The sequence below is a fragment of the Bombyx mandarina genome, chromosome 16 (genome assembly GCF_030267445.1).
Source record: "Bombyx mandarina strain Sakado chromosome 16, ASM3026744v2".
NCBI lineage: Eukaryota > Metazoa > Arthropoda > Insecta > Lepidoptera > Bombycidae > Bombyx > Bombyx mandarina.
In genome coordinates this window covers 4,932,719-4,945,142 of record NC_143222.1, presented here as the reverse complement: position 1 = coordinate 4,945,142, position 12,424 = coordinate 4,932,719, and the positions used below count along the sequence as shown (strand labels likewise).

At 39.4% G+C, this 12,424-nt stretch overlaps 1 protein-coding gene across 1 annotated transcript in view; it reads right to left on the bottom strand.

Annotated features, from left to right (window-relative positions):
- Positions 1-12,424, bottom strand: part of Flo2 (flotillin-2) — a 419,882-nt gene that overhangs the window by 2,549 nt on the left and 404,909 nt on the right. Inside the window, exons 4-9 of the mRNA XM_089733967.1 lie at positions 7,770-8,002; positions 5,111-5,230; positions 4,453-4,560; positions 2,878-2,984; positions 1,237-1,420; positions 429-603 (exon numbers count right to left, since the gene is read on the bottom strand). Coding sequence (XP_089590093.1) covers positions 429-603; positions 1,237-1,420; positions 2,878-2,984; positions 4,453-4,560; positions 5,111-5,230; positions 7,770-8,002 — 927 coding nt within the window. The remainder of the gene's footprint in view (positions 1-428; positions 604-1,236; positions 1,421-2,877; positions 2,985-4,452; positions 4,561-5,110; positions 5,231-7,769; positions 8,003-12,424) is intronic.

The following is a 12,424-nucleotide window of genomic DNA, read 5'->3' as shown; positions in this document are numbered from 1 at the left end:
GGGATTAATCTTAAAGTCTTATTTTAATTTTAATTTTTTTATGAAAAATGATATTATGAAATGAAATGAAGTTGATTAATATGAAAAATGGCATGAAATAAAATGAAATGAAAATGGAAATCAAAACGAAATGAAATAAAATGAGATGAGATCATATGGGATGAAATATAATCTCAGTAAAATGATGGTCATGTACTGAGACTTTTTCATTGGACTTTGTTTCATTTTCCTACATTTGTGCACTTTCACAGATACTAAACAGTTAATAAACCACCGTTATTACACATTTAAACCTGACGAAGCACTAAATAGACAAAATAAAACAAATCACACAGCTTCACTCAGCCTTTCACACACAACCCAAATTTTGAACTACCTTCATTTATAAAAAAAAAACGCTGCTCCTTAATAATAATTTTTGAACTCACCTCCGCCGGTCGGGTGCAAACGTTTCAGCACCTGTGTCAGGTCTAAGCCGGTGAGGGTCTTCAGGGCCGGCGGGATCCCGCTCGCGAGACGAGCCACGTCTCCGGTGGTTCCGTTGTCTCCTACCAGGACTATCTCGTCCGTCTTCGCTAATGGAGCCGACACTTCTGCCGCGATCTGAAAATGAGCGTTAGGAAAAAAAATATGAACGAATTCATTATGTTTTAAAACGAATTGGCAAATATAAAAAAAAAATCGAAATTCCTAACAACAAAATTGGTATATTTGCTTTTTTTCTCTATCTATTCGCTGGTAGCCTTTTTTGCTATCTATGCTGATAGCCTTAAGAGGCTATTTCAGCTTTACCCTAGCATGTAGGTGAGCTCGCGGGGCTCAAACCGGAGTGTTGCTAACACTAGCCCTAGCAAGAGCAGTGCTTCGCGGAATCTACCACCGGATCGGAATCACGACCCACTGAGAAGAGCCGGCAAGAAACTTGGGCTGTGTGAATTGGTACACCAATTTCGCATTAATTTGACATTTTTTAATTTTTCCTTATTTTTTCGTGTGTAACATTAAAAGTACAATTCTAAAAAAATAGTTCACTGATCACAAAGCTACGTTATCCCTGAATAATGAAAAAACGATTTATTTGAAGACGAAAGCAAATTTTCGAATATTTATGCTTTATATTCCTTAAACATCACTTTAAGTGAAATAAATATTTAAAAAAATATATTACCAAATGTTACTAATAAACAATTGTTTTCATGTTCCACATTACAACAGACATTGTAAGATCCTATTCACCTTTGGCAGTGCTTCGAGAACGAGGGCCATAATCGCTGCATCGCCATACTGCTTGTAGACTTTAGCCTTGGCCAGCATCCTCTCGGCGTCAGCTTTGCCCACATCCCCGATGGCGGTCGCTTCAGCCAATCCCAGAACCTTGATGCGTTCCGCGTCCGCCTTAGCTGCCTCTACAGTTTGAGTACTGAAGCAATATACGAAGATTATAAGAACACTGTTTCCTAGTGCAATAAAGTAATCGAAAAAAAAAAATTCAAGCTATTTTTTGTTGCACTGATTACTGAACAAGTCGGCTATCCCACCATTCAAACCAGAAGGCGAGCTTTGCGACCGAAAAAAGCATACTAATGGTAATCGTATGGGCTTCAATACAACCTTTACGTCAAATAATTATGAAAATTTATAAAATTTGTGAATTTGATTTTTATGATAAGATCGGAATCGCGATCCACAGGGAAATCTGGCAAGAAACTCAGAGGGCTGTGTCTGTGGGATAATTTACTCGCCGGACCCTTCGTCAAGCGACGGGTTCGACGAGAACAGTGACCGGTGCTTGAGGTACCGATAGTGAATCGGTAGGATCCGAAATTACATGTTTACGTACCTATTACTTAATTAAACTTACGTGTTTCAGAAAAACTGATAGGTAAGTGCCTGCGGGATTTGAATAGCAGGCTAGTTTGATACAAGTACACCGGACATTTTAACCTTTTGGCCACGTACAGTAATAAAGGCACCTAACGTTCATCGTGTCTCTAGAGGTCGTTAACCCCGCGCATCATATTATTCTTGCATTGCGTGCTATTCAAAAAATTAAATTGTTCAGGTTTTGGGACACTGTACATTACGTAGAGATTACGACGAACTGCGAGTCCGCCAGTTCCAAACCGAAAGTTAAATATCAGTACAAGTTTTGTTCTTTAGCGTAACTACTAAAAACTTGGAAACCAAAGCTGGAATTGAGTCAGCACGTATCGAGATAAGTTGGTTATGTTTTAAACAAATTATAGTTTCCCCTTCTAATCTTATTAGAGACACTGTAGATTACGTACAGATTACGATGAACTATGAGTTTGGCAGTTCCAGCCCGAAGATTAAATGCTTAAGCTATGTCCATTTAAAGCTACAAAAAATTTGAAAACCAAAGTTGGTATTCAGTAAGTACGTATCGAGAAATGTTGGTTATATTTTAAACAAAGTAAGCCTTATTACAAACACGAGACAAGTGAATTTTGCTAAATATACTTAGTCTGGCCATAAATACTGTTACAAAGGAAAAAAATCACAAACAGAGGAGGTCTCATTGCACCTATTAATAGCCCGGTACACAAACATTTTACTAATACCAAGCGTATAGAGAGTTTTAAAAATTGCATTTGGCTCCATACCTACCTTGTGTAATGCAATCACAGCGATTCGGTTCTCCTTATCACCCCACTCCATTTTAATATCGCAAAATATTGTACAATGTATTGGCGCCAAAATGAGAAAACTCAATGAGCAATCATATAAAAATGACAGACTCCAAATTCAAATGTAAAATTTTGTTTATTTTTAATTGTAATAGTATTTATGGCCAGACTAAGTATAGTTCGACAGTTACAAACTTAATCACGATAGCAAGAGAACGAATTAGCTCACCGTTTTCCTTCGGCGATTGTTTGCAGACGGTAAGCCTCTGCCTCGGCTGGCAGACGCACTGTCGCTATCAGTTCTTCCTCCCTGCGTTGGATTTCTTGTTGCTCCACCTATTTTAATAGTGCTCAATATATGTTATATCTATACTAATATACTAGCGGCCTGCTCCGGCTCCGCTCGGCTCTTTAACAAAAATTTCAAGGATATTTGACGTCGTTTTATTTTTTTAAATAAAAGAACGCTTATTGCGGCATAATTATAATAGTTAGACATATGCTGTGACACTTTTTGTAAATAATAATGTGTTCTACAAAGTCGTAGTACATTCTTTTATTCTATCATCAATAGTTTTCGCAGGGCACGCGATGTAAAGAATATTTTAGGTAATTTTTTTACACCTTGGGTTACATTATTGGAGTTTTAGTAAGGATCCCTAATTTTTTTCAAAAAAGATTATAGCCTATGTCACTTGTTCAGTACTTTCGGAGCCTATTCAATACAAACAAACAAACAAATCTTTCCTCTTTATAATATTAGTATAGATATATCTACAGTGTTTTTTACGGATGTTCCGTTATAACTACTGCACCGTGCGTCCGATTGACTTGAAACTTGGTATCCATGTAGAAAATACATGTACTTAATGGATAGGCTGATATTTATATGAGTGTTGGACTCCCTACACCAGTTGCGGGGGCGTTAGTGATGAGAATCTTTGTGGCGGTGAGAAATAATAATGTTAATTTAAAATGCCCATCGAAGCAGACAGGTACAGCTAGTACTCTAATAGAAATGCTAAAGAAATGAATATAGTTTCCTTTAGTATCTTCTTTGGGGCATCGCTCAAAAATTACTAATTTTTTTTCCACCTATTCTAGTAACCTCGAGGGGTTATTTTAGATTCACCGAACTGGTAGGTGAGCTCACGGGGCTCCAACCTGATGTTATTGCTAACACGAACCCTAGCAAGAGCCGTGCTTCGCAAAATCTACCACCAGATCGAAAAGGCGACCCACTGAGAAGATCCGACGAGAAACTCAGTGGACTGTGTCTGTGGGTTAATATTTAGCCCTTCGTCGCAAGCGACGGCTTCGACGAGGACGGTGACTGGTGCTTAAGGTACGTAAAAGCACCGTTAATATATTGGGAGGATCCGTAATGACGTGAAGTTACTGGATTAATATCAATGAAACGCTTTATTTTTTTATTAAACAAACGTTTTTTTTGGGACATTACTGGTGGTAGGACCTCTTGTGGGTCCGCGCGGGTAAGTACCACCACCCTGCCTATTTCTACCGTGAAGCAGTAATGCGTTTCGGTTTGAAGGGTGGGGCAGCCATTGTAACTATACTTGAGACCTTAGAACTTATATCTCAAGGTGGGTGGCGCATTTACGTTGTAGATGTCTATGGGCTCCAGTAACCATTTAATACCAGGTGGGCTGTGAGCTCCACCCATCTAAGCAATAAAAAAAAATTAATAATTTTTGAATTGCTCCAAAATCTGAAATTGGAATTTTTCTGTTTTAAATAATAACGTATTATTACCGATTAATAAAATAACATAAATGAGACTCACTTCTATTTGCTTACGACGCTCGACGACTTCGATTTGTATCTCTTCGTTTCGGATTCTCTGTTTTATTTTCGCCGCTTGCAGTTCGTAAGCCAAAGCCGCTTCCGCTTTCTAATAAAATGTATTTTGTATGTAAAAGGTGAACACGCTGAAGTCTTATTTTGTAACTCACTCTTTCCTTGTAGAACAATCACACAAAATACATTTGGGTTTTTTAACCGATGTTATTCCTTCATCGTGGAAGTTCTTCTATATACTATGGAAGTGTATCTTTAAGCCACGACGACTTCACGCTTTATACTATGGCAATATTTAAGGTACAGTTGGAGAATCGAAATGGCAATAATCTATACTCCCATTATGTTTCTATTTATACACTATTTATCAACCAATTTTTTTTACTGGTGGTAGGACCTCGCATAAGGTGATAAGTACCACCGCCCTGCCTATTTCTGCCGTGAAGCAGTAATGCGTTTCGGCTTGACGGGTGGGGCAGCCGTTGTTACTATACTGAGACCTTAGAACTCATATCTCAAGGTTGGTGGCACATTTACGTTGTAGATGTCTATGGGCTCCAGTAACCAAGCAACACCAGGTGGGCTGTGAGCTCGTCCAACCATCTAAGCGATAAAAAAATAAAAATAAATACTTTAATACTCACAGCTGTATTTATTTCTTGATCGAACTGCGCCTTCTGTAGTTTGAAGAGTCTCGTGTTGTCTTCTATTTTGGTGTCCATCGAATATTTGACGTCCATTGCGTTTTTCTCACATTCCGCTTCCTGTAAACGAGGAATTTCATTTCCGGGAATCTATCTTATTTTGGCTCGAAAGGAAATCATCCGCCACGACCCGATCTAAGCGACGTCGGGGTGGTGCTGCGAATGGTTGTGACCCAATTAACTATTTTAATTGTGTTCGATTATTTTCATAATATATTATTCATAGTTATATATTATAATGTATTATACATATGTATGGTTAAAGAGTGATTGCGGGAGATCGGACGGCTTTTTAGCATTGTCGTGTTAATTTGTAAAAAAATCAGATACCCTCTGCATTGGCGCAATATTTAATGGGGGTGATTTGCTACCATAGGAGAGTGAGTTCGCCTGCTCAGATACGCAAGTCGAAAAAGTTTAAAAACAATTTGCTTCCGTCATAGTGAATTGTTAGGTTCTACATAATTATAGGCGTAAGACCGAATTCGGTAATATTCATATTGCAGATTTCTTTCGCGATGATGTCGTACCTACTTAGCCGCTTTGGATAGCGTGACAGTCAATGTAATCCTATATCTACCTCATATATTATTATCAGGGTAGGTGACGATGTGCACGGTGAAAAGATTGGACGTTGTAAGCAATTACCACCATAGATAGTGTGGACCGCGGGATCGTCAGCTCAGTTCGTAACAAAATAAACACGCTTTAAAAGCAAACCGAACTTGCAATTATCCCTATTATCCTGGCGATCCGGGTCAGAATATCAAAGAACTAAAGCAATACTTATATTATCGTCTATCACATAAGTGTGCAGAATTTGTGACATTTTGAAGTTGATGAAAATTATGTTGTAATATTCCGAAGAACATGGATTAGACGGACATAGGTCAAGCCAATAAAAAGTCTTAAAAGGGATTTTTAGTCTAAAAATATGTACCTTATTTATTTATTTATAAACTAGTAGAATACTTATATACTGGTGGTAGGACTTCTGGTGAGTCCTCTTAATAGGGCTAAATAGGCGTAAACAAATCCCGACCGGCGCCCTCTTCTTCGGTGTAGCGAAGGCGTTCGACAAAGTCTGGCACAACGGTTTGATCTACAAACTGTACAACATGGGAGTGCCAGACAGACTCGTGCTCATCATACGAGACTTCTTGTCGAACCGTTCGTTTCGATATCGAGTAGAGGGAACTCGTTCTCGTCCCCGTCATCTGACTGCCGGAGTCCCGCAAGGCTCCGCACTCTCCCCGTTACTATTTAGTTTGTATATCAACGATATACCCCGGTCTCCGGAGACCCATCTAGCGCTCTTCGCCGATGACACGGCTATCTACTACTCGTGTAGGAAGATGTCGTTGCTTCATCGGCGACTCCAGACCGCAGTAACCACCATGGGACAGTGGTTCCGGAAGTGGCGAATAGACATTAACCCCACGAAAAGCACAGCGGTGCTATTCAAAAGGGGTCGCCCTCCGAATACCACTTCGAGCACCCCACTCCCCAATAAGCGCGTAAACACCTCCGCCGTTAGCCCCATCACTCTCTTTGACCAGCCCATACCGTGGGCCCCGAAGGTCAAATACCTAGGCGTCACCCTCGACAGAGGGATGACATTCCGTCCCCACGTAAAAACGGTACGCGATCGCGCCGCCTTTATACTAGGACGACTCTACCCAATGCTTTTTAGACGAAGCAAACTGTCCCTCCGTAACAAGGTAACCCTCTACAAAACTTGCATACGCCCCGTCATGACGTATGCAAGCGTAGTGTTCGCTCACGCGGCCCGCACCAACTTGAAACCCCTTCAGGTTATACAATCCCGATTCTGCAGGATAGCCGTCGGAGCACCATGGTTCCAGAGGAACGTGGACCTCCACGATGACCTGGAGCTCGACCCCGTCAGTAAGTATCTACAGTCGGCATCGCTGCGCCACTTTGAGAAGACGGCACGACATGAGAACCCTCTTGTCGTGGCCGCCGGAAACTACATACCCGATCCTGTAGACCGTTTGGTAAACCGTCGACGTCGCCCAAAGCACGTCATCACGGATCCTCCTGATCCATTAACGGTGCTTTTAGGCAATACAAGCACCGGTCACCGTCCTCGTCGAACCCGTCGCTTGCGACGAAGGGCTCGACGAGCGAATTAACCCACAGACACAGCCCACTGAGTTTCTCGCCGGATCTTCTCAGTGGGTCGCGTTTCCGATCCGGTGGTAGATTCTGCGAAGCACTGCTCTTGCTAGGGCGGTGTTAGCAATTCTCCGGTTTGAGCTCCGCGAGCTCACCTACACAAGCTAGGGTACGCTGAAATAGCCTCTCAAGGCTATCAGCATAGGTAGGAAAAAAAAAAAAAAAACTGGTGAGTCCGCGCGGGTAGGTACCACCACCCTGCCTATTTCTGCCGTGAAGCAGTAATGCGTTTCGGTTTGAAGGGCGGGGCAGCCGTTGTAACTATACTTGAGAACTTATATCTCAAGGCGGGTGGCGCATTTACGTTTTAGATGTCTATCGGCTCAAGTAACCACTTAACACCAGGTGGTATTTAAAACTTAAGAACTCCATACACACACGGATTCATTGTAAGACTCACCCTAATACCAGCATCTCGGTTAGCCAGAGCGACACCGACGTCAGCGTCCCTCTTCACGTTGGCCGTCTGCGACTTCCCCAAGCTGGCCAGATACTGGACATCGTCGTAGACGTCCTTAATCGTGAAGGACAGAATCTCGATTCCCATTCTTCCGACGTCCGGCGCAGCCACTTCGCGTACCAAGCCCGCGAATTGGTCCCTGTCTTTGTACACCTCTTCTACTGTAAGAGTTCCTGTAGACAACGAATTTCATTCAATTAACGAATTTCAATCGAATTTCAATGTAACTATACTGATACCTTAGAACTTATGTCTCAAGGTGGGTGGCGCATTGACGTTGTAGATATCTATGGGCTCCAGTAACCACTTAACACCAGGTGGGCTGTGAGCTCGTCCACCCATCTAAGCAATAATAAAAAATAATAAAAAAGGTGGTCTGTGAGCTCGTCCACCCATATAAGCAATAAAAAAAATTAAAAAATCATTTAATTTTTTTTTGCTCAACGTAAATGCCACCATCCACCTTGAGATATGAGTTCTAAGTTCTCAGTACAGTTACAACTGTGTACAACATGACTGCTTCACGACAGAAATAGGCAGGCAGGCAGGCCTTTTATTAACTGAGCTTTGAACGATGAGCCCATGGCCCATAAGATCAGCGTTAAATGTCCTAGTAGTATTAACTGCGAGTATCTTGCACTGTGCGAAAACCAGTCGGACTTTTGAACCAGCGCGTGCGAGCTGACATCATGTCTTGTAAGTATGTACTTAGTCTGAGGAAATTGCTCCTGTAGCGGCGAAAGATATACTTATTTCGTAGCAGAAGCTATAGTAGTATAGAAAAATCCGGCAAAACGCAATGAATCAATCGCGCTAATGACAGTTTAAAGGTAACTTTACATTTCAAGGGGTGTAAGTAACGTCATTTGTTTTAAGCGACATTTCACTTAATACACAACATTTATCTTTGTAATTAAAGATCCGTTTTAATTGGTATTAGCATAAACAATTTGAACTTCAATAATTAGCTGAAGAAGTTTTTTTGTCATAATATTTTTTTCGAAATTTTAATCTTTAAATGATCCTTTTGTGAAGTTTCAAAAATGTCACTTAAACCTTAAGCCTTTCACGCTTCGATTTGTACATACAAATCCCGAACACAAACACACCAACATTGGACCGTGTTTGAACAACAAGCAGAATCACGCGTCCATTTGACGTATGATTATGTTATAGTTTCAAAAAAAACGGGCCGGTGGTAATAATTGGTGATATTTGCCGCGGCTACATTTACCGGGGCTTGTTGTAAGCCCCCGCCTGGGTAGGCACAGCCGTGCTGCATTCTTATTACATAAAAAACATATAATTCTAACAAAATTACGTAAAGGATCATTCAGATATTTACTCACTTTTTTACGTTCAGAAATGTAAGTCCGATCGTAAGCGTGATCGGGACGAGGGCAAAGCGTACAAACTCCATGATTTTCACCAAAAAAAAAGAAACAACGCACGCTGCAAACACAACTAGCACCTTCACGATACCTACTGTTATACTTTGGTATCTTGTGTTTCAATGAAATTAATATTACACTTAGAACGGAAGACGTTATCATCAAAAATGTATCTTGATAGCTAATCTAAAGTAATTGATACACTAGCATTTACACTTAAAAATTTACTACCATACTAATATATATGCTGTTTTACACCTACTGCAAAATTATAATAATTAGTTGTGTTACGAATGTACACTATATATATATACAATAGTGATTCTTTGTTGTTCTTGTGGAAGTGAACTCAACGCGTCGAATAAATTATCGATAATTTTGCTCTGAGATCAATACGAACGAAATGATCTAAATATGTTAGGAACAATTGAAAATCTTATTTAATTTACCAATATATGTTTTTACTAATTTCAAAGAACAAACAAAACGGAAATGATCATTGTGTGTAATTAATGCAAAGGTTTTTTTTTCTGACAATATTAAATTAAAACTGTTATCCCATGGTATCACGAAGCACTGGCTTTATAACAAATTTTAAATTGAGAATATAGCTGTACAAAATTTAAAATAATAATTCAACACACTTAAAAACTGCTACCGACAAGTTTGATCCGTATTCCAATACTAGTCCACATCGATACTAAGTTTATTCGTAATCAAAGCAGATGCAAATAATGCAAAAAATATATCTCTGATATAAAATATAATCATCGAATGAACTTTAATACAATAGGAATAAAGTAGAGTTTCCATATGAACACGGACATCATTATTTACATTGCGAATGATAGAAATATGACAATGATAAGACTGCGGATGAGATATCGTTACGGTTTTTCCTGCGTCAATTTTTTATCTTTGTATTTACGTAGATCTAAGGATCAGCTATAATATATTATGTATGTAGGATTGGTAAGAACGGAACGTATGAAAAGAGTTGTGGAACGGAGCGTTAAGACGTGAGTGAGAGAAGACGGTAAGAAAGGGAAAAAGAGAATTACAGAAAAAAGCAAGATGGCGACGACGATTGAATGAGTAAAGCATAAAAAAAGTGTCAGTTAATTATTAATTATAATAACAGAGAAGATTTTGGAAGAGCACAATAAAAGTATAACAGTGGTATATTTGTACCTTCATTTAAAACTTTTTTTATCGGCACTTATCAAGTAGGTACGCAATACTGCGGTTATACGGTTGCCATATTTAAAAATCAATTAATTAACAGCATCGGAATCAAAACTAAAATATATTGCAAAAAACAGTGATAACGCGAGCAAACGAATACGATTTTTTTATATGATTTTATACAAGCAAATAAAATTTTGCATGATAGAAACGGAAGGTTAGCTAGCTAATGAACAACACGATGAAGGGATAACATAAATCAAACCTGGCAATCCCTGTTTATTTTTTTTTATTGCCCTTGTAGGCAGACGATCATACGGCCTACCTGATGGTGAGTGGTTACCGTCACCCATGGACTTCAGCAATGCCAGGGGCAGAGCCAAGCCGCTGCCTACCAATTTGTACAATAAGATGGCTACTTTAAACTCGTGCCTCAAGGGTTAGCTGCATTAACCTTGATATTTTCATGAGCTCCGATAGCTTTTTTACACCAAACGCCGAACCCGTCGCTTGCGAGGAAGGGCTCGACAAGTAAATTAACCCGTAGACACAGTACACTGAGTTTCTCGCCGGATCTTCTCAGTGGGTCGTGTCTCCGATTCGATGGTAGACTCTGCGAAGCACTGCTTTTGCTAGGGCCAGTGATAGCAAATCTTCCGGTTTGAGCCCTGTGAGCACACCTACTAGTTAAGGTTACGCTGAAATGGTCTCTCAATACCATCAGCTTAGGTAGGGAAAAAAAAAGCACAAAACGGAATGTGAGCTCGTTCAGTCATAAAAAAAAAACATTTAAACTACCCAAAAAGCCAAGTTTACGAACCTTATGAATTAAATAAACTGCGTCTTAAATTGATTCCGACACGATTCTATTTAGACATCATGACATAATGTTCAATGTCTGGGTTACTAATAGTGGGTAACTATGTATGTATGTACTACGTTTTAGCGCGTGCCCATAAAACGAATATAATCTGCATATGAATCGCAAATTGCGTTGCAAAAACTTGTCCTAGCTCAGAACGATTTTCGTGGAAGGGAATCAGGAATTGGGTACCCATTAAATTGTTACGCCGGTACGATTAACGCCATCTATCGTCAAATGGCCGAAACAGAATCAAGATAACTAGTACTATCGGGAATGTTCGAGAACTGTCAGGATGGTACGAGTAATGCCATCAGTTGTCAGATTGTTAGATTTCTCAATCAAAAATCTAAATATAACCATTTGATGTCGAAATAATACTATTTAAAGGTTTGTTCATAATAATTTCCTTACAACACGAATGTCAAGAAAAAACATCGTGGTAACAACAATCTCAGTGATGGCTTTATAACGTTAACATTTTTTTAAGCCGCACCTAATTGTATCACTGCCCTTTCGTGCAACTGTTCGTGTTTTTATTATTATTCTTTATTGTATACTCGAAAAAAGAAACAGTCATTTTAAAGCAGAAAACAGTCAACAAACAAAAAAATAAATGGTAGGTACACGATAAACAAAACAGTGTTTTTTTTGTGTTGAAAAGTTTCACGTTAATAAAGGGTTGTCTCATTTAAAAATTCGTGATCGTTCGTGTGAAAAGTTCAAAACTGTACAATTCATCCGGACTTATGCGTTTCGGTTTGAAGGGTGGGGCAGCCGTTGTAACTTACTTGAGACCTTAGAACTTATATCTCAAGGTGGGTGGCGCATTTACGTTGTGGGTGTCTATGGGCTCCAGTAACCACTTAACACCAGGTGGGCCGTGAGCTCGTCCACCCATCTAAGCAATAAATAAAAAAATAACTTAGCTCGTTACTACGATTTCTGCGCACCCGACCACACAAGCAAAACATGAAAAAGCGAAAGTACTCTACAAAAATAACTGTAACTTATTATGACTTTTATTTATATTTGACAAAGACTTTTTAAAAGACTTTTTTAAAACTTAATTTATTCAATCGAATCTCTTTGTACCCATAGCGACTTTTTTATGTTGTATACCTACATCTATGCCTTCATTCTTGAATTTTAAATTT